General features: G+C 41.1%; 1 protein-coding gene across 16 annotated transcripts in view; it reads right to left on the reverse strand.

Annotated features, from left to right (window-relative positions):
- The window catches only part of PLCB4 (phospholipase C beta 4), a 399,612-nt gene that overhangs the window by 128,247 nt on the left and 247,866 nt on the right, over nt 1-23,499 (reverse strand). For all 16 annotated transcript variants that reach the window (XM_077115609.1, XM_077115566.1, XM_077115557.1 and 13 more), the window contains 2 exons: nt 840-920; nt 14-73 (listed from right to left, as the gene is read on the reverse strand). In XM_077115609.1, the coding sequence (XP_076971724.1) occupies nt 14-73; nt 840-920 (141 nt within the window). The remainder of the gene's footprint in view (nt 1-13; nt 74-839; nt 921-23,499) is intronic.

Raw genomic sequence — 23,499 nt, forward strand, 5'->3', positions numbered from 1 at the left:
CAGTCACAGGTACCTTTGGTACAGCTCCTGACCGAATACTGTTGATGAGAGAACATTCTAGCACTTGTCCTTCCTGGAAAGACAGAATACAATGCAGCAAATGAGCTTAAATTCTAACAGACCTTTAGCCCAGACAAGATGCTTAACAAATGTCTATGATGATGATGGCAATGTTGGTTAGATTAAGGTAGAAGAGGGGGTGAAAAACCAACAGCATAATTTCTGATCATCACAAACATTCTATCTCAAATCCATAGGTATATAATACAACTCTGAACAATTATTTACAAAATGTTAATTTAATAAATATAATTTTAATTATATATGTATATCATTAAATATATTTGTATATATAATAATATAGTAAGTAGGGATAATGTTAACTTGTATATAGCTACAAGTCTGTTTTTCTTAAATTCAGCTCAAACATTTATCAGTGGTGTACACTGGTTCACGCTTGGAGTTAAGGTCTGGGCGAACATAGGCACAATGAACCTTTTTGGTTTTAGCTTGAACATCTCTTCTTCCAGGAAAACATCCTAACCCCTAAGATTAAATCAGACTAGTCTGATGCTGTAGCAGCAATTTGTGCTTCTTATAATGGCACCCAATGACTTGAAACATATTTTTTGCTCTTCAACCATACCCTTAGGGCTAGGACAACTTCCCGGATCACCACTGTATCCCTAAAGCCTGGCTTGTGGAAGTAAAATGCAATTAAAAAAAAAAAACAAACTTAAATGAGTGAGTGAGCATAGGGTCCATACCCTCAAGACATACTGAGTCTGCTTTCTGAGAAACAGAGTGGCTTAAACCAGACAGCAAGGGAAGTGTCTCACCTTTCCTTCACTTTTCCAGGTCAGAAAGAAGCCAAATTCATCCACTTTGAAGAGGCAGTTTGGTTCAAACACAAAGGATTCCTGTTAAAAAGAAATGGGTCCGAAAAAAATAAATAAATATAAATAACAAATAACATTAAAAAAAATGTTTTAAAAATAGGTCAATCTCTAAGCCAACTCTGTAAATAAATTCTATCCTCCCTGTCCTACACGGGACATGACCCCCAGGATATAAATTTCCCTGAAAATGTGGGACCTGACTCTCAGAGTTCAGCTGGCCCTGGCATTGTGGGATTGAGGATACTTTCTTAACCAAAAGGGGAAAACTAAGTGAAACAAAATAAAGTTTCAGTGGCTGACAGATTTCAAATTGAGTTGAGAGTGTCATTCTGGAGGTCATCCTTATGCATCATATAAATATCCTTTTTTTAGTTTTTAGTGTAGTTGAACAGCTAGAAGGCAAGTCCTGAAACTGTTAAACTATAATCTATTAACCCTGATTAGTTACCATTAGTTCACTAGAGCTTTTATGGCATGATCATGCAATTGTGAAAACCTTGTGACTGACACTCCCTTTATCGAGTGTATGGGCAGATTGAGTAATAAAGACAAAAATAAGTAAATAATAGCTGAGGATAAGGGGTATGGGAGTTTTGGGTGTTCTTTTGATTGATTGATTTTTGGAGTAATGAATGTTCTAAAATAAATGGTGGTGATGAATATACAATTATACGATCATACTGTGAGCCCCTGATTGTAAACTTTGGACAGATTACATGAAGTATGAATATATCTCAGTAAAATTACATTAAAAAAAGAAATGGGTCAATCTGTATGACACACCATTTTGAATCTAATAAAAATGCAAATATCTTTTAGCTTCTCCACAAGGGAAAATGAGAAATGACCCTTCAACATGCTGAATCTAATGATCACGTTTCCTAATAAGGAATTTTTTCATTTCAAAACTCTTTGCATTCATTTTTGTATTGAAAGATTGTTCAATTTTATAGAACATCTTCTCATAAAACAGGTTTAAGAACAAAACACACTCATGCCCTGAAGGTCACAGAGAAGAAAGTTTCTCCAGGGTTTGGAGAAAGACTAAGGCCTCCCCTATTTCCAGCCTCTGGGTATCCTTCTACAGAAGAGAAATCACCACCGGTGTCGAATGCAATGTCAAAAGTCAAGAGATATATATTTTAAGACATCAGTGACTTTTCTTGTCTATATACAGTTCAGCATTCAGATGCCTCGAAGAGTACTGAGATTTTTGCTTTTGAATCCAAACGTCATTTGGGGTCCACAAATTAGGGCTTGAGCAAGATCTTGAGCTACTTAGTCAAAGGGTAGTAGCCCTTGGACCAGCAGCGTTAACATCGCCTGGCAGGTTGACAAAATTGCAGAACTCACAACTACTGAGTTACAGTCTCTGGGGATGGGCCACCAACCTGGGTTCCAACAAGCCCTCCAGGTGATTCTGATGCACACAAAAAGTTTAAGAACCATTACAGTGGACTCTGACACCAGGAACATTGGTGAAAACCAGAAAAATAAAAATCTGAGTCAAAAAGGAACATTAGCCAAACTTGAAGACACACCAGAACAGATTCCTTGTCTTCAGTAAGAGAGCAACCATTGTGCTTAGGAACACCCTAGGAAAATTCCATGTCAATGAGTCAAAGTGGGTGCCCAGGAAACGAACCCAGACATCCTGTGCTCCCTGCTTGCACTGCACCAGGACTTGGCACCCATGCGTCTGTGAACCCACACGTTCTTTTCGTGATCTAAAGAGCCAATCTTCCTAGACAACCGTAACTCTGGGAATAAGAACCTGTCTGGCAGAAAATGGATCAAGGCAGTGACTTAAAACAAATAAACAATAATCATAGGATTAAGCTTTTAAGGGCAGGTCAGACTCTTAGTTTCACTGTCCAAAATCCACCTTCCTAAATCCCAGGGAAGCAGCAAAATTCACCAAGGTAAATCCAATGTCAAGATCCAGGGTAACCACAGAGTGTCAGAATTCAGAGCCCTGCTGGGCCCAAAACAAAGCTCACTTCTGCTCTTTCTTCCCTCAGCGGAAAGACTGATCCCTTAAACTTTCAATCAGCTCATTAATACCATTTGGTAGCTTCCCATCACGAATGGGATAAAATTCCAACTCCTTACCATGCCCTAAAAGCCCCAGACAATCTGGGTCTACCAGCCTTCCTGACCTCTCACTTGTGCCTTCCTCCACCTTGGGCACTTGAGTCTCAGAACCTTTTCCTTGACCCTCTCAGGCTTTCTCGAGCTTGAGGGCCTTTGCCCTTGTAGTTCCTCCCATCCAGAGGTGTCTTTCTCCTGCCCTTAGCCTGGCTGGCTCCTCTTCATTCTACAAAGCCTCACCTCACTTACCTCCTCTTCAAAGAGACTTTCCCTGACCTCCTTAAGGAGGTCTCTCATCTTATTCTTTATTAAGTATCCTGATATTTTCTTCGTAGCACTGATCATGGCCTGCAATGATCTCATTTCTTTGTTTATTGGTTTATTGACTAAATCCCACACCATATGCAAACTCCATGAAAACAGATGCTTTAAAGCAATCTTCATCTTTGGGCTCTTAGCAGCCTAAAACTATTATGAACTAAAAAGTTGCTGGATAAATGATATTTTTTTTCCAAAAACCATACCAAAATATAAGAAAATCAACAAGCTGCGGGGGTTGGGCTGGGCCCAGCACCCATCAGGTCAGTTTGGAGGGACCCCAGGCAGATGAATAAATGCAAGGGCAGGGCATCAAGAATGTCTGCCTGGAGGAAAGGGCACCTTTTCCTAACTCAACCTCATTTTACAGGTTGGAGGTGGCTTTGGAGCATTGTTTGAATGCCACTGCAAAGAAATTATTTTCAAAGCAGGTTAAGAAATCTGGGTAAGGAAAAAAAGAAGTACAAAAGTCAAATAAGGAGAGAGAAAAATGCTTGTCTGTTGTAAGGTTCTACAAAGCTAGAAAAGGTTGCCAATTTGCCTCTGGGCTCCCTAGCAACAAAAGCAAATGGGGGAAAATATCATTTGCCAGGTGCACGTGCAGTCCCAGAGATAATAACCTAGCAGTTGTCAGGAGCAGCAACTGCCACAGGAGAAATTTGCCAACGGGCCTCATAAAGAAACCCTGACCCATGCTAAAGATAAGGTTCACCAACAAAGCCTCACAGTAAGTTGGTCAGCTGTGGCCAAGATGTTTTCAGACCCAAAGTGTTCAAACCACCAGGAAAAATCAGAGCATAATTGTGAGGGTTATGTGGCAACCCGTTGGTAAGAAACTGAAACAAAACCTGTTTAGGTATCTCTTCATTTCCTACTAGCAAAGGATCTGACCCTTTGGTGAATCTCTAGGTCATAGGACCTCTATTTAACAACAGTTCAAGATTTCAGATTGATATCTACTGGTCAGAACTTGGGCTCTGGGCACCCATCATCCTTTCCCCATGACCAGACCAATGCAATGATGGATCCAAGTCTCACCATCAGGAAAACTCTCCTTCAGATCTGCGTACTGCAAGAGTGATTAAAGGAAGCTGGGGTTCTCTCCTTGGCAAACGATTTGTTTTGCAGTTAACAAATGGTAATGGAACTCTCTGGTAAGGAAACAAACCATAATAGAATTTCTTCCAGGGGGCCCAGCATTCAATTTTCATTGGACTCAAAGCACCTCCCAGTCACACTTTAGAGCTCAAAGATGGTCAGTTCTTCTTGTAAGCCACTGGTGGAAATGGACTGGAAAGGGACAAGAACTCTTTCACAAAACCACTGGACAAGCTGGGAGCCAGAGGGCATTTTGTTTGAGAGAGGCAGGAAGAGTCACTCTTGCTAGAATCTATTTCTGGCTCGAGGACCCCTATGCCAAGGGTTTAGGCTACTACCAGCTTCTCATCACATCCTGGAAGTTCAGAGCCCACCTGACTCCTCACACCTCATTTATTTTAAGGCTTTATTCCAGGGGAATTTCCCCAAACTCCACATGTGGGAGGCCCTTTTTGATTCTGCATAAACACTTTCTTTCTCGGATGGAAAAGTCTTTTTTTTTTTTCAAGTTAGAAATAAAGCCCTTACACTAAAATAACATGTGTCAATACGCTACCCCTTATGCCCTCCCCTCCGCCCCATCCCTTTTCTCTTGCTCCTTTGACTCAAATGGAGTTGGGCTGTGGGGTCTATTTGGAAGCCTAGGTACCTGTGTTCTTACTGGTTAAAGTTTGTTCTGCTGAAGGCTGTACTTTATAGACAATAGTGGTGTTTTCATTATAATCCCTTGGGTGTTAACTACCCTTAATTCTCTATTATTACTGACCATTGTTAGAATAAAAGGAACTTTATGATAAAAAAAAACCTTTGGTGAAGACGTTCTGCTGTCAGAATGGCTTGCGGACTGCTGTAACGGGTGGGCATGGGTCTTTATAAAATTGTTCTTATTGTCATGGGGATGGCTTACCCCTAAATGGATCTAGAGTGTCAACTTGTTAACAAGGCAGTTCCTTCCCCATTCAAATTTACAGACCCCAAGAAAGACTGACACTGGGCCTCACAGCTCACATCCTACACAAGGAACAGGGTGCCACTGGCCATGGCTGCTCCACTGTAGACATTTGCTATGTACTATTGCATGGTAAAGAAGTTTGTTGGATGACACAAGATCCTCTGGGGCTTTTGTATTCCTTTCCTTGGCCTTTGAGTGTTTGAACAGATGTTCCTTATTGGTTGTGTTGTTTGAGCTCAATATGGGCAACTCCCCCTTCCACTAATAACTTATGCTCAAGTAAGAACCCAGGAGAGACATACAGTTCTAGTCTGAGGAGAAACCCAAAAGGTCTGTGGCATCTAACAATACAAATACTTCTACTTCAATCACTGCTTCCGTTACTAGCCAATATGCAAAGTACTTACTAACTTCCAGGCAATGCTCTAAATGCTTTGTATACATTAGCCATTAACCTGGTACCATTCCTATGGGGGAGGCACCATTAATCCCGTTTTATAGATAAGGATGTTGAGGCGTGGAGATTAAGCATCTTCCCCAACATTTTATAGCTGGTTGGGATTGTTGGCTAACTGAAGCATGCATTGGAATCACACCTGCTTTGAGGCTGATGAATGATGGAGTTACACATGTTCTTAAACTTAATCCATTGCTGTATGTGAACTCTTATAAAATGAGACCTTCTGATGAGGTTACTGTAGTTACAGTGTGGTCTAGCTAAATGAGGACAGGTCCTAATCTATTACGGAAGGCCTTACAGGGAAGGTCACAAACAGAGAGAAAGCAAGAAAGAACACTAGGAAGCTAAAAGTCAAAAGAACCCAGAAGAGAAAGGAGAAACCAGGAGAGGCTTCCATGTGTACTGCCATGAAAAAAGAAAAGAAAAAAAAAAAAAAAAGACAAGGACCAAGGACCACCAGCAGTCACCCCCAGAACATCACAGTCTTCAGGGGGAAAGTGCTGCCTTGATTTTGGACTTCTAGCCTCAAGACCACAAACCAATAAATCCCAATTATTTAAGCCAGCTCATCACATGGTACTTGTTTTGGCAGATAGGAAACCGTTTTTTTGCACCAGAAGTGGGGTGCTGCTATTGCAAATACAAAAAAATAATGTGGATACGGCATTGGAATTAGATAACGAGTAGCAGCTGGAAGAACTGAGAGGCGCTTGATAGAAAAAGCCTAGATTGCTTGAAGGGACTGTTATTAGAAATATGGATGTTAAAGATACTCCTGATGAGGCCTTAGAAGGAAATGAATGTGTTATTGGAAACTGGAGGAGAGGCAATCCTTGTTTGAAGGTGGCAGAGAACTTGGAAAAAAATAAGTTCTGACGTTGGATGGAAGGAAAACTATCCTTTTCTATTTCAGCCGACTTCTCCTGCGGAATTCACAGAAAATCTTCATTGGAATTGTCAGCTTTCAGCCTTTCCTACGGAATTTGGAAGTGCCCACCCCTACAATTATGTGAGCCAATTCCTATAATAAATCTCAAAATATTTACATAATGTATATTTATCTCCTGTCAGTCTCTCTCCCTAGAGAACTCTAATACACAACTGCTGAGCCCTCAGTCCGAAGGGGACTTTGTTGTTCTCCTTATCATTGCATATGAACAACCATCATCAAGGAAAGAACGGCTCTATAAATGCTTTGCTTCTAACCTCTGCATGTCTTGATGATTTACAAAGACCCAGTGCTGTCTTGATGATGTCTTGATTTTGGACTTCTAGCCTCAAGACCACAAACCAATAAATCCCAATTATTTAAGCCAGCTCATCACATTGTTTTGGCAGGTAGAAAACCGTTGTGAATCCACCAACAGAACAGATTGGAATGCTGTACATTTATGATAGGCTTGGATGGGGGGGTTTCCACTACTTCATATGGTCTACTTAGTATAAGAACTTTTTCCTCCGATCCCAGTACCGAGAAAAACTCTTTTTCCTGATCTATTATCCTTTGCAATCTAATATACCTGTGAATCTTGAAACTGCTTCTCTTTCCTGCATTGCTTTGGCCAGCAGAAATAGCAGAAGCAAGCCAGCAGCTCACTTCTGTAAATTTTACAGGTCATTTTTGCTGCTTGTTTATTTTGCTAATTTGATGTACGTCCTCATGTTTATTTTTCCTTTCAACCCAAATCTCTATTTCGTTCATTTCATTTTGTGGTATTACTGCACTGCATCATTCTTTGCAAGGTGACGGAAACCTAAATAAACATAAAAACGATTTCATAGCACCAGAAACTACTGGGCACTGGGTTTTAGGGACAGACCCGAGTCAAATGTGGTTGGACACTTCCAAGCTATATTGACACTTGTTTCATCTCTAAAGTCAGGCACGGCAACAAAACCTCTCTCATAAGTTAGTTCTGGGCAGTGACACATAATCTGTACTCAGTAAATTATCATTAATATAATAACAATAGTATTATTAGTTTGCAAATATTAATCAAAGAAACAGATCCCTCTCTTACTACAGATGAGAAAATTGATCCTAATAGAGGTTAGGTAAGTCTCCCAAGAGGAAGCAGATTATTCACAGCAAAGCTGCACCACATTTCTGCAGGGAGTCTTTATGTGGATCTTTACGAAGAGCAAGGTACCAACAACCCAGAAGGCAAATGTGGAAGTCTAAGCATGGGGCAAACCCACAGTGTATAAATTATTGAGCTCGACTTGCTGAAAGTTTGGATTCTGCACAGGGATGTCAAGTTCTGTGTGCTCTTTCTCGTCTTCTGCTTGGGAGCCTCAATCTACATTGAGCTGAGCAGCTGCTGGCAGAAAGAACAAACCACCACAGCGTCGTTTCTTGCATGTATGCCAGGGTGCAGTGGCTGAAGGAAATGACCCCTGGGCTGGGAGGCCCTACCCTGACATGTATCGTCACACAGTTGTATGATAAGGGGGGAGCTAAGCGAGTTACATGTGTTAAAGGTACAGACCTGCCCTTTATCTTACCTCCTCAATTCCACAAAACAAATGAAAATCTCTCTCCCATAATAACCAAGCATGAGCATTTAATGTGCTCATTTCAGCCAGGACTATAAGACACAGCACAGCATGATTTTGGTGTTGAGTGGAAAGATCAGATCCACTCATTTCGTTTTTATCTTATCTCAGAAGTGAAGAAAATAATCCACTTTGTAAGTGACCTGGCTTGGAAGAGTTGAAGAAGGTTACTGCAAAGCAATGAGAGGCAGGCACAGCAATATGTCTGATTTTTCAAATTACATTTTGCAAGGAAAACTGAAATTTGTCCCAGTCGTGCTTAACAGGGATCCAGAAGTGTCCTTTGCTCTGCTAGAATTTGGTCAACTCGATTAGGATTTGAATGTGGGGGAGGAAGGAAGCACTGGGGTGAGCCCTGAGAAACAGAGCTCTATGTTAGCTGCTAATGGTATGGTCATAGGGTCTGAGCTTCCATTTTCTCTTTAACTTCAAGAAAGAGATGTTAAATCCTGCCAACTTGAGATGTCAAACTCTCGAGTCTGTGTCTTTGACCATCTCTCTCTCTCATCTCCAAGGTGGGTGTTTTGAGACCACCTGGTGCTCAGGTTCAGAGAAGCCACCCTGGCTTTAACCGGCTGGTGGGAACGGGCTCCTGGGTTCTCGCCAAATAACACTTTAAGACCCGATTCCTAAGATATTCAGCAATTACTTATCAGCTTGCAAAAGGAGGAAGAAAGTCAACAAAACCTGTTTTTAGGAGGAATGGGTGATCACTCAAAGTAACTTCCTTGGTTTGGGCAGGCTAAAACCATCAACTTCATCAAAACAATATTTTAGCCTTAGCAACCAATATTAGAAGAAATTAAAGAGGACCACCAGCTTACTCAGAGCTGGGGGTTGGGGTAGGTAGACCAATTTCTTGCAACAAATATTTATAATATATACCCTGAACACGAATGTCAAATCCCTTAGACCTCCTGCCAAGTAAACTGTAAAAGCAGCAGGAGATGCCCTTCGCAGTTATGTCTGAAACATGACAAGCTGGTAAATCCTTCCTTAAGTAAAGCATTTCTAGTTAAAACACAATTGATTCCAGAATAAGTTACACTGAGCAAGTGATTAGAAATATGACCAAAGACATACTGAGGAGACAGGTCTAAGAAAGAATACTAAGCTATTGCTATGTTGAGATGACAATGTTGGACAGAGCCATCGAAAGGAAAGGGGATTTCAAATAACTTCCATGGAATTTTCCCTTGCATGCATTTCCTACTTAAATAAGTCAATTTAAAAAAATGCTTTCCTTCACAGCACTGTATGACATGTCACTCCCTTCCCACTTTGGTCTTCTGAAATAGCTTATGTTTGGGCCTCAAAGAAACACAGTCCCCACTGGCTCTCCCTCTGGCACAATGCTGACCTCACCACTTTTTAATCATGTCTCATGGAAGTGCAGAAATTACTAGAACATGTACATGGGAACCACTGGTACCACCCAGTTAGAGGATTCTGCAATGAGTGTCTCAGAAAATATCAGCAGAGCCCCAGAGGCATGTGTCCCTCCTGCAGGGGAAGAGCTGTTAGACCCATGGGGTCACATAAGAGGCCATGGCAAGAGAAAGGGAAAGGGACGAGATGGGGGAGGGACGGGCAGGACAGGCTTTGGGGTAGGACTAGCACCTGTGGGAGGAGAGGAAGGAGGATGGTGAAGGATGAGCCTCAGACTGCAGTAATGTTCCTGAGGAACCTCAATGGGGACAGGAAAGGCCCAGGCCTCATATCTTGGCCCAGCTTGGCCACTGGCTAGAATTCTTGGGGTGAGACTGCAGGGTTTCTGGTGCTAAGGGTGCCACAGATAGGGTTGTCACTGACCACACTCCTGGCGGCTGGTTTCTCTCGAAGGGAGACTTCAGCAGCACACCTCCAAGGCTGTCATCACAGCATCTCTGGCTAACCCTTTCTTTCTCCAGTTAGGAGGAATAGGGAGCTCTTTTACTTTTCCTCTAAGACTCTTGAAGGAAGACGGTTTCATAACAAACTAACAGGTGCTGTACAAGTCTAATACCGGCTCTAACAGCATTTACCATCTGTCTCACTCTACACATTACGCTTGTGATAGTTTTGGTGGGAAACTTGCCTAAGCTCTGGTTTGACATCTCAGCTGGGTGTCCGTCTTCCTGATGTGACTCTACAGTGAAGGAAAAGCTGTGAACTTGACATTTCCAGTTTACTCAATTTCAGGAGGAAGAGGAAAAGCTACTTATTTTAAGATCATTTTCATTGAGACTTTGGGGACAGCAGATAGAAATGAAATATAGTAAATGGAAAATAAAAGCATCTCTAATGCAAGTTCCTTAAAATTCCCCCAAAAAGCTAGGAAACTTTTAAGTAAAAATAACTTTGATGACCTGGACATGCAACAAAGGAACAGTTTAATCATGGCAGACACTTACTAAATATTTATTAAGTGAATGAAAGAATTCACTGCTGAGGATACAGCAGTAAATAAAAACTCCCTGCCCTCATGGCTTATATTATGGGGGTAGGGTGGACTGACAACAAAAACCAACAAGTTATATACCAGGTAGTGATAAATGTGAAGATAAATCCAGAAGGGGAAGGGGACATTCAGGTGTGTGCACATGAATTATCTTAAGATGTTCACAGAGGCCTCTTGGATGAGGTGACATTTGAGCAGGTCCCAAATAAAGGGAACCATGAGAATAACTGATAGAGGAAGAACAGCCCAGTATGGGGACTGTGGTGCAAAGGCCCTGTGGTTGTAGTGTGCCTGTATATTCAGGGTATGTAGAGGAGACAGTGACATGGTGGGTCATGCACAGGACCTGCAGGCCCTATATAGGAAGGACTTTGGGAATTTTTAGAATGAAGTAGGAAGCCACTGAAGGTTTAAAGCAAAAAAAGGGCTGTGTGCTCTGACATTCCAACAAGGTCCATCTTACTTATTCCTCCAATAGCTATGTAAGGTAGGTATCATCACCGCAGTTTTTCAGATAAGGAAGCTGTGGCTTGGTGGATTTAAGATTGGTTTATGACTATAGCTCTTGAACAGCAAAGCCAGGTCTGAACTTCTTTTTGTTAAACCCATGCCCTTAACCAGTTACTTGTATTACAAGCTTTTGGAAAGGGATCTCTGGCAAAGGTTTACCCCAAATACCCCTTAGTACGAACACCCTTTCTTTACTTGCAACTAGTGTCCTGGCAACTTGGCTTTGGTGAACATCCAAAGCACAAGCTCCTTTTCGCATCTTGCCAAAGTTAAGAAGATTGTCTTTGCTCTTAGGTTCTCCATAAAAGGGAACCCACAGCGAGTATGGAGGCCCCAGGAGAACTCTCTTCAGGACAACTCTATATTAGAAAGAGTATGCCCACCCCTACCACTTCATTAACTGCTTTACCATTTCAGAGCAATCGCTTACTATTTGTGGCTTTCAGAGAATGTAGTTTTAAAATGATGCACTCTTATTTATTGAAATCAACATTAAAAAAAAACAGGCTTCTACTGATTGAAAGAAAATAGGTTCCTTTCAGAGAGAATGTTTTATCTTTTTTAAAATTAGATTAAATAAGCTTTGGTTAATGTTTTTCTACCTTTACAGGCCGATTCTGTTGGCCTTAAGGCAAAGGCAGAGAGATGTTAGTGCCCTTTGGGGCACTTCAGGGCAGTTATATGAAAACTGATTTCTTTGCATCCCTGTTCTCTGAACGGAATCCAATTAAGAGCTCTGCAAGTAGTAGTGTAGTAATTATGGTCTGGAATAGATAAAGCAAATGGGTTAAATAGATTTTTTGTTCCGGCTTCCATTACTAACCTTAGCAATATTTTCTTTGTAAGTTGTGTTTTTTGACATCACACGTATTCTTAAAGATGGTTTCTCCATGAATGCCTCTCCAAATTGTGAGAGAAGCAGGTGTGACTTGTATATATTCTTTTTACCAATATGTCAGTTCTAGAATCAGGCTCCATCTTCAGGATGAACAGGAGGCAAATCCCCAACTGACCTGAGCTTCTCTTTCCTCCTCTGTAAAATGTGGGAAATCATCTCCTTTAATCCTCACTGCCTCCTCAGGGTTTAAAGACAGGGTGGCTGTAAAGTGCTTAGCACTGAGCCTGGCACAAGATTGCTTCTTCTATCCCAGAAGCAATCAACCCCTCTGGAAAAAGAAAAGACTCTTTCATTCAGTTTTCTGTCTTGCTTTTTATTGCTGTTGTCCTCTGTCTGAGAAAGATTTCCCCTAAAGAACTTTAAATGGGTATGGTTTTCTTTCCTTCTTAGCAAAACTCCAGCCCTTGTCCCATGCTGAGTGGTCCTCAAACTTCAGTGGGCTCCACTAGAATCAGCTGGAGGCTCGCCCAATACGGCTGCGGGGCCTGCTCCCCGATGTTCCAATCAGTAGGTCTAAGGTGGGACCTGAGAATCTGCACGTCTAACAGGTTCCTGGGTGCTGCTGGTTGGGTACCATGGTACTGAGGACCTCTGGGGCTACCTGGGGTGGAATCCTTCTGCTCAGCCTGTGTTTAGCTATGTGACCTCAGGCAAGATGTTTAACTTTCCTTTTTGTTACCCCACTTTCTTATCTGTGAAATGAGGTAAAAAGACCGAAGGAACAACAGCTTTGTCAAAATAGTGAAACGCATCCTTCCTAAAGACCAACCCAAACCAGTAACAACAAATACCCCCTCCTAACATTTAAGGACAAAGGGAACTCATGCACATAAAACTGCACCATGTTCAGAGAAATACAGTTTTACTATTAAGAGGCTACTTCAAAATTATTCACTTTTAAATGTGTTTTTCTTATCTGACCGTTCCTCTGCTCACATTTGAACAAACTCTGTTAACTCAAGGCCGCATCACAGTCATTAACAGAGTGCAACTCTTCAAAGATACAAAGAGAATGAAGGCTGGATGTCCTTCTGAGTCTCTTCAAAGTCAGACGGGGAAACCGCAAGGCTGCATTCAAACCCTAATTAGAAAGAAGCCCATGGCCACCAGAGGTTCCAGTTCACCAACCTGCCACAGGCATGGTTGGAAGTGGCGAATATTGGATATTTTTCCTTTCAACACTTTGGGTTGAAAAGAAGCGAAGTACCTAGCACTTATACTTTTAACCATTGACTTACAACTTAATTCGTTAGCATGGCACAGTGATATTTCAGAGACCTAAGCAGCTCCTCAGTTCTTTATATGTTAGTTATATTGGGGGTGATGTGCTCTAATTTTTAAATACTTTCTGCTTACTCTGTATTGCTTTCTTTTGTTTCTAAAAGCTCCTTAGAAATCTTGAGTGACTCCAGATTTACTTCTTTAGCGGACGCATCACGTCTCCCCACGCACAGGCCACCTGTCTTCCCTGCAGCCTCAAGTAGCACAAATCTTAAGTAGAGTTTTTCATGATACAGACTTAGATACTCTCTCAGAAGTAACATGCTTCTATGGCTCTAGGAACTAGAGTTAACCTCTGCTTTTGTGAGGAAATGAAGAAAAGCAAACTCAAAGGAATGTCAGAGAGAAGAAACATGAAAAAGAAGAGCAGGCAAAAAAAAAAAGAAAAAAGGAGAGAAGTATCATAGAAAAGGAAAAGAAATGGAAGATGATTAATAAAAAATCATAGGTTTGTAAGAGAGGATGATGAACTAAAAGTAATTACTTTAAAAAAGTGAGTTCACCTTCACAATCTGTGCCAATTTTAATTTGTAGACCCCAGAAAAGTCATGTCCTCTAATTCTTATTCAATATTACTAGGTGAGACCTTTTAGATTATCTCCATGGAGAGGTGACCCACCCAACTATAGGTGGTAACTTTTGATTAGATGGCTTCCATGGAGATGTGTCTCCACCCATTCCATGTAGATATTGATTAGTTTACTGGAATCCTTTAAAAGATGAAGCATTTTGGAAAGAGCCCCTTTGAGAACAATGAGATAGCTACGAGAACTACCAGAGCCACAACAGATCCTCCAGACTGAGTCCACCAGTCAGAGACCTTTGCAGATGAAGAAAGAAAATGCCCCGGGGGAGCTTCATGAAACAAGAAGCCTGGAGAGAGACCTAGCAGACACCATCATGTTCTCCATGTGCCTTTCCAGTTGAGCGAGAAACCCTAAACTTCATTGGCCTTCTTGAACCAAGGTATCTTTCCCTGATGCCTTAGATTGGACATTTTTATAGACTTGCTTTAATTGGAACATTTTCATGGCTTTAGACCTATAAACTAGCAACTTAATAAATCTCCCTTTTTATAAGCGGTTCCATTTCTAGTATATCACATTCCAGCAGCTAGCAAACTAGAACACCATCCAAACCAATTTATTACTGATGTCTTTATGGCACTGTCTTCTAAGGTAGGAGTTGGCAAACTACAGCCCATGGGCCAAATCCAATCTGCTGCCTGTTTTGAAGAATAAAGTCCTATTGAAACCCAGCTACCCTCATTTATCTACATATTATCGTGCAGCTGCTATGCTGTTACAACTATACAAGTTGAGCAGTTGGGCTGCAAAATCCAAAATATTTAATATCCTTTACAGAAAGAATATGCTGAGCTCTGTTCTAAGACTCTTAAACACGAGATGATCTACTACACAAGGAACCCTTCTCTGTATCCACACTTCTTGCAATGTGCCTTCATAGCTCCTGTCATTCAAGAGCAGACAGAGTCTAGCTCTGTGACTTGGCTAACAGAATGCAGTAGAACCTTGGCTGTGTCCAAGAATGAACAATCTTCCCCACATGAGGACGAGACGAGGTGACAGAGATGAGATGTTCCAGCTAAGGCCACCCTACAGAGCCAGCCCCCACGCAACTCAGCAAGCACACGAGTGTGCCCAACTAAGGCTGGCCCCAGACTGCTGACCCACAGAATCACAGACCATGCACTGTTGGTGATTCAAACCATGACGATTTGGAGCAATTTGCTATCTAGTAAAAGCTGATATGGTTACTAACAACTGAGTCCTAAACCCTTGACTCTTTACGTTCATTACTCAGGAACTGCTCTTTTCCTCCAGTTGAGGCCTCATCTCTTTATTCCAAAGTCTCCTAGTAGAACTTCAAACTAAGCTTGCTCTTGCCATGTGTGCCTCCCTGTAATTTCACCTATTACTCTTCAGAACACCCATTCTAGTCAACCAACCCTGTGGTCTGGTGATTCCTCCTAGGGGAAATCCTCTATCACTCTAGTATATTTAGGGTTCTCAGTTCTCCCAATTCTTGGATATTTGTCCATATAACTTAGCACTCTTTGGTATCTACCTCTAATATGCATTTCATTGTCCCATCAATGAACACCTTTCCTTGTGGTCAAGGCCAGTGGCTCTTCTTACTTCCAACTCAAACATAAAAAGGGAGATGGTGGTGGAGGGTGGGTCTATCATGTTGTTATTGGAATTGCCCTTCTAACCCTGCCCACAGCTGAAAGGCTGAACATGCACTATGGATCTACGTAGTAGAAACCAGGACTATCCTGGACTTTTCTTAATTAACCCCTGACTCTGAGTTAAGGCAGGAAAGAAAGGGAGGATAAGTTCCACACCATTGGTTATAGTGCCAGAAGCTTTAGAAATTCAATTATTAATGCAAACCATAAAGAGCTGTTATGGGTCAGTTCTTAGCATTAATCTGTTGTTACTGGCTGAACATTCTGGGTAAGCACTTGCAACACAACATAAAGCCTGGACTAAACACCTGGGAACCTGCAGTCTGAAGGGAACCTGCACACACTGGCTGCCTTGGTCACACCTGCAGGGATCTTCTGGCATAGATGTGCTGTCCAGGTTCAAGATGAGACTGAGGCCCATCACACAGGTAGAGTGACTTGCCCAAGGTTGTACCTTGTAAATGTCAGCGTCAAGGCTTAACCCAGTTTTGTCTTCAAGTCCAGTTACTATCCAGAACTCTCTAATCTATGGAGACCTTTCCCTTCAACATGACATGCTTGGATGACAATAAGCTCTAAATTTCATGGGCATGAGCAACCAGATAATATTATCAGCACTTTCATTTCAAAGGCTGATCTAGAAGAAGGAACAGGTGTGAGTATTTTTTTAATAGCCTAGATGATGCTGGCCAGTTGCTGCTTTGGGTTGTTTCAGGGTCCATGCCAATTGATTACATGACCAGGAGTCTGGTGGCAGCTTTGTCATGTGAGGGAGAAGTTACATGGCCTGAGACAGGTCTGCTAAGATCATTAGGAGATAAAAAACCAATACTCTTCAGACCCATTTGCCTTAACATCTCTCTTTTCTAGCCCACAGAGCATAAGACAGTTGCCCACAGAGATTCAGCCAGTACGTGCAGGATTAAGATCCCAGCTTGCTGTTCTCTCAGCCACACTCTCATACTTCCTACCTATGCTCTGGGCCGCCTTCAACCCATTCTCGACAAAGCCTCCAAAGTAACACTTGAGAAAGGCTTCTCATTCCAATCTCAATGAAATCCCAATTCCTTGCCCTGTTCTACACCATTTGTTCTCATACTCGAGTGTGCAAAAATCCCACGAAGAGCTTAGTAAGACTCATTTTGTGGGACCCATGTCCAGATGGATTTTCTGATTCAATATATCTATGGGATGGGCCCAAGAATGCATTCCTAAGAAGTTTCAAAATGCTGCTGCTGCTGCTACGGGTTTGGAACCACACTTTGAGACCTGCTGATCAACATGAGGGGTCCCTCTACCTACTTCTCTGACTTCTCTGTGCCGGTTTGAAACTGTTGTATACCCCAGAAAAGCCATGTTCTTTAATCCTGATTCAATACTGTAGGGTGGAAACTTTTTTATTAAGTTGTTTCCAAGGAGATATGATCCACCCAGTTGTGGGTGGGACCTTTTGAGTAGGTGGTTTCCATGGAGCTGCATCTCCATTCAAAGTGAGGTTACTTACTGGAATCTTTAAGAGGGATCACTTTTGGAAAAGCTACAGGGCTGACTGAGCCAATAGGAGACCCAGACGTTTGGAGATGCAGAAAGAAAATGCCCCTGGGGAAGCTGTTTGAAACCAGAAGCCAAAGGCAGACACCAGCCACATGCCTTCTCAGCTGACAGAGGTGTTCTGGACCCATCAACCTTTCTTGAGTTAAGGTATCATTCCCTGGATGCCTTAGTTTGGACATTTTTATGGCATTACAATTGTAAAATTGTAACCTAATAAATTCCCTTTATAAAGACCAACTCAGTTCTGGTATATTACATTCTGGTAGCATTAGCAAACTAATACATTCTCTTACTTTGCCTCTTCACTCTAGGTCCACTCCAAACTTCATCCTACTTTTGCAGTATATCAAGATTATGCTTTCCTCAGGGCCTTTGCACGTCTGTTCACAAGTCTCACCACAATGTCACCTCCTGAATAAAGCTTCTACCCCCTTACCTTGCTTCCCAGGATTACCTCTCTCTTTCTAATCACTTCTCTTAATCAGATAATAGCATTTAACATTACTAGAAATATGTTTGCTCATTTCTGTGCTCACTGATTTAATGTCTGTCTCCTGTCACTGAACTGTGAACTCCCAAAGGACTGAGTCGTTGTCTCTCTTGCTCACTACCACATCTCTGGCTTCCAGAACAGTGGTTAATTAACTAAATATATCATATTTAAGTTGTAGATAACAATGACATTAAAAAATACTTTCCAGATTACTCTACTCTGAATTTCATTTCTCTAAAACAATACTTTCTCCTTTGCTCTCTCAGTACTTTATAAGCCCTGCCTCTGGCAAAACAAAGTACATTTTCTGAATCATTGAAGGGTCCATTGTTTTCAAGATTAAGTAATCCATTATATAAGTTGTCATAGCCCAATTATTTTAATACGATAATCCGCACGGTATACATTGTAATATGCCTATATAAATATACACATATTCACTATTACCTCTAAGTATAATTACAATATTAAAATTGCCAGAGTATTTTTTGCCCAAAACCATTCTGTACACAGAGGATTTCAGTTCAGGCTAACAAAGTCACAATATCATCTTCCACCTAGGTTTGATCAATAACTAATTTTCAGATCACAGGCTCAGAAACATGGCATCATCATTGTTGCAAAAGAAAATACTTTAGGGTAAGGTTCCCAACCCTGGCTGCATATTACATGCACCTGTGTGCATTTTAAAACATACCGATCTCTGAGTCCCAAACCAGAACAATTTGATAGCACTTCAGAAGGTGGGGAGGAACTGGTATTTGTGAAGAGCTCTTTGGGTGATCCTGATGTGCAGCTAGCTATGAGAAGGAGCTTTCACAAGTAGGCAGTGGTCCAAACATCAGCCTTCCAATATCCAAGTTCATTAGGTTAATTTAAAAATGACTATCATTCTTGTAGGGAGAGACATGAAAGTTGCACTTATAAAATCTTATAAACTGCTTTTCCCCTCACCCCCACGTGGGACATGACCCCCAGTGGTATAAATCTCTCTGGCAATGTGGGACAGAAATCCTGGGAAGAGCCTGGACCCAGCATCAAGGGATTGAGAAAATGATTGACCAAAAGGGGGAAGAGAGAAATGAGACAAAATGAAGCGTCAGTGACAGAGATTTCAAACAGAGTTGAGAGGTTATCCTGGAGGTTATTCTTACACATTATATAGATATCCCTTTTTGGATTATGGTATATTAGAGTGGCTAGAGGGAAATACCTGAAACAGCTGAGGTGTGTTCCAGTAGCTTTGATTCACTAAGATGATTGTATAATGAGATGGCTTTTACAATGTGACTGTGTGATTGTGAAAACCTTGTGTCTGTTGCTCCTTCTATATAGGGTATGGATAGATGAGTAAAAAATATGGATGGAGAATAAACAAATAATAGGAGGGACAATGGTTAAATTAAATTGGGTAGATGGAAATACTAGTGGGTCAACAAGAGGGAGGGGTAAGGGGTATGATATGAGTTTTCTCTTTCTGGAGTGATGCAAATGTTCTGAAAAATGATCATGGTGATGAATGCAAAGCTATGTGATGACATTGTGAGCCACTGATTGTAAACCACATATGGAGTATTTGTATGTTGTTTTATCAATAAAAAATAAAAATAAACAAAAAAGCACGGCATTGTCAAAATTGCAAGCTAGAATAAAAACCTAATAAATCAAAAAAATCTTATGAAAGTCTAAAATAACCATTTGGCATGAAACACCTCTTTCTAAATAAAGATGATTTCAAAACTTGAAAAAAGCATCATTTCTGTATCCTGAGAACCCTGGCATCATCATCCCTTGGAGACACTAAGCATGAGTGGTCTTGAGCGTGTTTCCCCGTGCTGTCACACGGGTGCCCTTACATGAGCAGACTCCCCCCTCATCTTAGCGTGCTAACTTGCATTCACCCGTCGATCCATACTCAAAGTGAAGGAGGCATCTCTCTGCAGCCTCAGCAGGAGTCCTCTCTGCCCACAGCCCCTTCCCAATTCCTTTCATCCTGTAGGACACACGCCTGCCACATACTGCCCCCAAGCACCCGAGCTGGGGAAGGGGGAAGGTGAGGGAGGAGGGACATCTGGGGCCATGTGCTGAACATCTGGTCTTTCAAACTCAGAAGTTTCTACTTAGTTTGATGGATAATTAAGTGACAGCAAAACATTTTTTGGTTTGTTTTGTTTTAAATTGAGCTGGGATGCATGCACCATTCTAGCTGGGGATAGGGGAGATAGACTGGAAGCAGAAGAAAGTAAGATTCGAGGTAAGAGAGCCTGTAGCTGAACTAATTATCCACCAGGCACTTGTAGTAATAGGTTCCTTAGGATAAAAACTCAGGAATTTAAATCCAATTAACTTGCTTTTGCCACTTTTTTTCGTACCACTCCAATTATGAAATTATGCTATTATTTTGTGGCTGACTTTAATACTTTAAACAGACATAAGCCTCTATTTCATGCACCATCAGTTATAAACATCATCTCTCACTAAGATTATTTTCACCCTCTGGTTTTCCCGCCACCCTCTTCTACTTCCCAACATTGCCTGTACCCTTACTTTACATAGACAAAGCTAGTAGATTTTTCATTTATTTCCTCAATAGTTAAGTGTTTTATCTACAAGTTGGAAAACTACTGTCATGATTATTACAACTTTGTAGATATCCTTCACTGAAAATATAATGATGTGCTATAATTCCACCTACCTCCTACTCCACCAGAGTCCAATGTCTAGTCCCTGCAAGTGCAACTTAGTTTCAATTATTCAAAACTTGGAAGCCTTTTGATTTTATATTGAAGCACTAATAGGCCCACCAAAGAATGACTTATTCTGCTAGAAAGACGTACCTTTGTTTCACTGCTTACTATTGTTTTATAGTACCCTCAAATCACTACCTCTTGTAGTCAGGAAGGAATCAGTAAGGAATCTTAAAGTCAGATTCCTTGAAGTTGGATGGATAAGCTGCAAATGTTCTTTGTTCCATAGAGATGATACTGATTTGTGTCTGGTAGAAAAGACAACTCCAAAAGTTATAGCTGAGTTGCTCCATAAGACATTAACCAGTTTTGCAGCTAACTTATTTCAGCTTTCTGATCTTAACTACCTAGAACTATTTCTTGGATGCCCTGGGAACGACCTTTTGCATCCTTTGGTGTCCATACCAAGGAGTTCAATGTTCTTTAAGTCAAAATATTTATGAATCATGTTTATATCTTTTTGAAAGTTCTTAGGTAGCTTTGCTTCATTAATAAGTGATGGGTGGCATGTAAGCTTTTCTGAGCTTCACTGTATAAGCCACTTTTTGATTTTAGAGCCACCTTTAAAGAAGCCACCTTCAGCCCAGCTCCCACCGGACCCTGCCCTAGGTTGGTATTGCTTTCAGCTGATATTTCTCTTGTGTCTGGCTACTACAATAATTGCTTGTTTCAATTATCCTGGCAGGAGTTTCGATTATCAGCTGGCTCCACAAATGTTTGTGTTGGCTTAGAGGGTGGGAAGAGCTAATATAAAAGACCATGGCTTTGGTAGAAAAACCCACACCATCGTGTCTCAGATACAGCAAGGTCTGCAGCTAAGAATAAGGGCTAGCCGCAGCTGGGATCTCTGATGGGGGGACAATGGAACAGGCCACTAAGACAACTCATTTTTTCTATAAGATGTATAGAACTCTTCCACTGCTGCCACTAGGAAGAAGTAGATGGCTGATGAGAATTGTGGATTCCAGTTACGCAAACTGAGAACGATTTCTTTATGCTGGGAAAGGAGGACAGTATTTTTCAATCCAGATATTGTGTGAACTGGCTGTATAGAACAGCTCTGTCCAATAAGACAGCCACCAGCTGCATGTGGCCACACAAATAAAATTAATAAACTAAGTGCCTCAGTCCCTCCAGCCACATTTCAAATGCTCAGTAGCCAAATGGACAGCAAATGCAGGCAGCTTTTCCATTATGGCAGATCGCTCTGTTGGACAGAGCTTGTCTAGGGATGGCAGTGTTCTTCAAGATAAAGCTCTTTTTAAAAAAGGTTGTGCTTGTTTTAAATACATGTAAGAAGAGGGAAGGTCTCAGGAGAGTCGAGATGGAAGAGTATGAGGTAAAAGGGAGTTACACTGCTCTGCTCAGGGTGAGAAGGCACTGGAGTTTTCAGTTTTGCTCCTTTAGTTTGAGAAGAAGGACTTTTTTTTTTTAAGTGAGGGAATGGGATTTGGAAAAGAAGAGAATGAGTTGAAAAAGGGTTCAGATTAAAAAACAGAAGAAACAGGAGCATGCACCCTGATGGCAGAATGGTGCCAAAGGAGCGACAGTGGAGGGTGGCGGGGCAGGGGATGCCTTAGGCAGGGCTGGCTAATGTGATTTATTACGTGCAGTCTCCGATCTTCAGTTTTACAGTCCATCCTGCCGTGTCCTTTTACTCTCCTCTGCGACCACTAAATCTTCAGTAAAAGTCTACTTTATGTGACATCCCTGTGTTCCTGGGACTTGTTGGTATAATGGGTCTAGGCAGAGAGAAGACTTTGTCTTCCAACAGTCTTAGAAAAAGAGGTAAAAAGGTGCTGGAAGATGAGAACAATCATGAGAGAGCATCAGCACCTGGGATTTCTTGGGATGAGAGAGAGGACGTGACCTGCCAGGGGATGGGGTCTTGGGTCCTCTAATATGGGTCCTTTAATATGGCTGAGTTTGAGAAATTTGGATTACAAGTGTCTTATTAACAGCACTGCTGTATCTCTCCTTTGCAATAAAAAAATCTCTATTTTGCATTTAAGCAATTTGTACGTTGGAAGACATGAGATTTAGAAGCGGCATAGCAGTACAATCAGATGCCACAACAAACATGGATATGTTATGTAATTCCTGAAATTCTGACTATAGAGAGACTCCTGGGTAATGAAGAGTAAGAAACTGCTTAAGTGCAGGTGCATTTATTGTGTTTGACGAAATATATATTTTAAAACTGTGCTAAACTTTTTCTCATTTAGTGAGTACTCACCCACTGTTTAAAGCACTTCCCTGCCTTCTCTAAACAAGTAATGAGGAACATAATGTAATGTTTACCTGGTACATCAGGCCTTCAAGGCAGCATGAGTTATATGACACTGCAAAGCGTTTGCATCTATTTACAAAATGGGCCCTCCACTATGACGCTTTTGGAGTTCTGTTTGTTTTCTCTAATTTCTGGTTCTCCCACTTGCTTGTCAGCTGTCATTTCTCACTACTGTTCATATACAGGCTGTAGAAACACATCTTTCTGTTATACTTTGTTGCCTTGACTATCTGAAGGGCTATGATACAAAGAAATGCACTGGACAGGCTTGGGATATAATAAGAAAAACTAACTGAACATACCTAGCTACTCAAGAGCTTACAGTACAGCTTGAAATATCACTTGGCTTTCTGATTTTATATTTTGCTATAAGAGAGAATTTATAAAGTTAAAAATTTTTTTTTTTTGCCTAACATCCTAGTAAAATAGCATATAAATGTAGAATGGAATGATATGTTAATGTTTTTGTTTGTTTGTTCTTAATTTTTTAATTAATTAATTAATTTAAAAAATAGCATATAAAGTTGAAATCATGGCTCTATTGGATTTCATACTTGTTCAAGGTTACCTTCCTTCTAGTTTTATCTCATTTTCAGAGTAACCTAGAAAAAAAAAGCACCTCAAAGACTGTAAAAGTACAGCTAATCCATATTTTCTAAATATGAGTTGTAATGATTGATAACCAAAGATAATCATGAGA

This window comes from Tamandua tetradactyla, chromosome 1 (genome assembly GCF_023851605.1).
Source record: "Tamandua tetradactyla isolate mTamTet1 chromosome 1, mTamTet1.pri, whole genome shotgun sequence".
Classification (NCBI taxonomy): domain Eukaryota; kingdom Metazoa; phylum Chordata; class Mammalia; order Pilosa; family Myrmecophagidae; genus Tamandua; species Tamandua tetradactyla.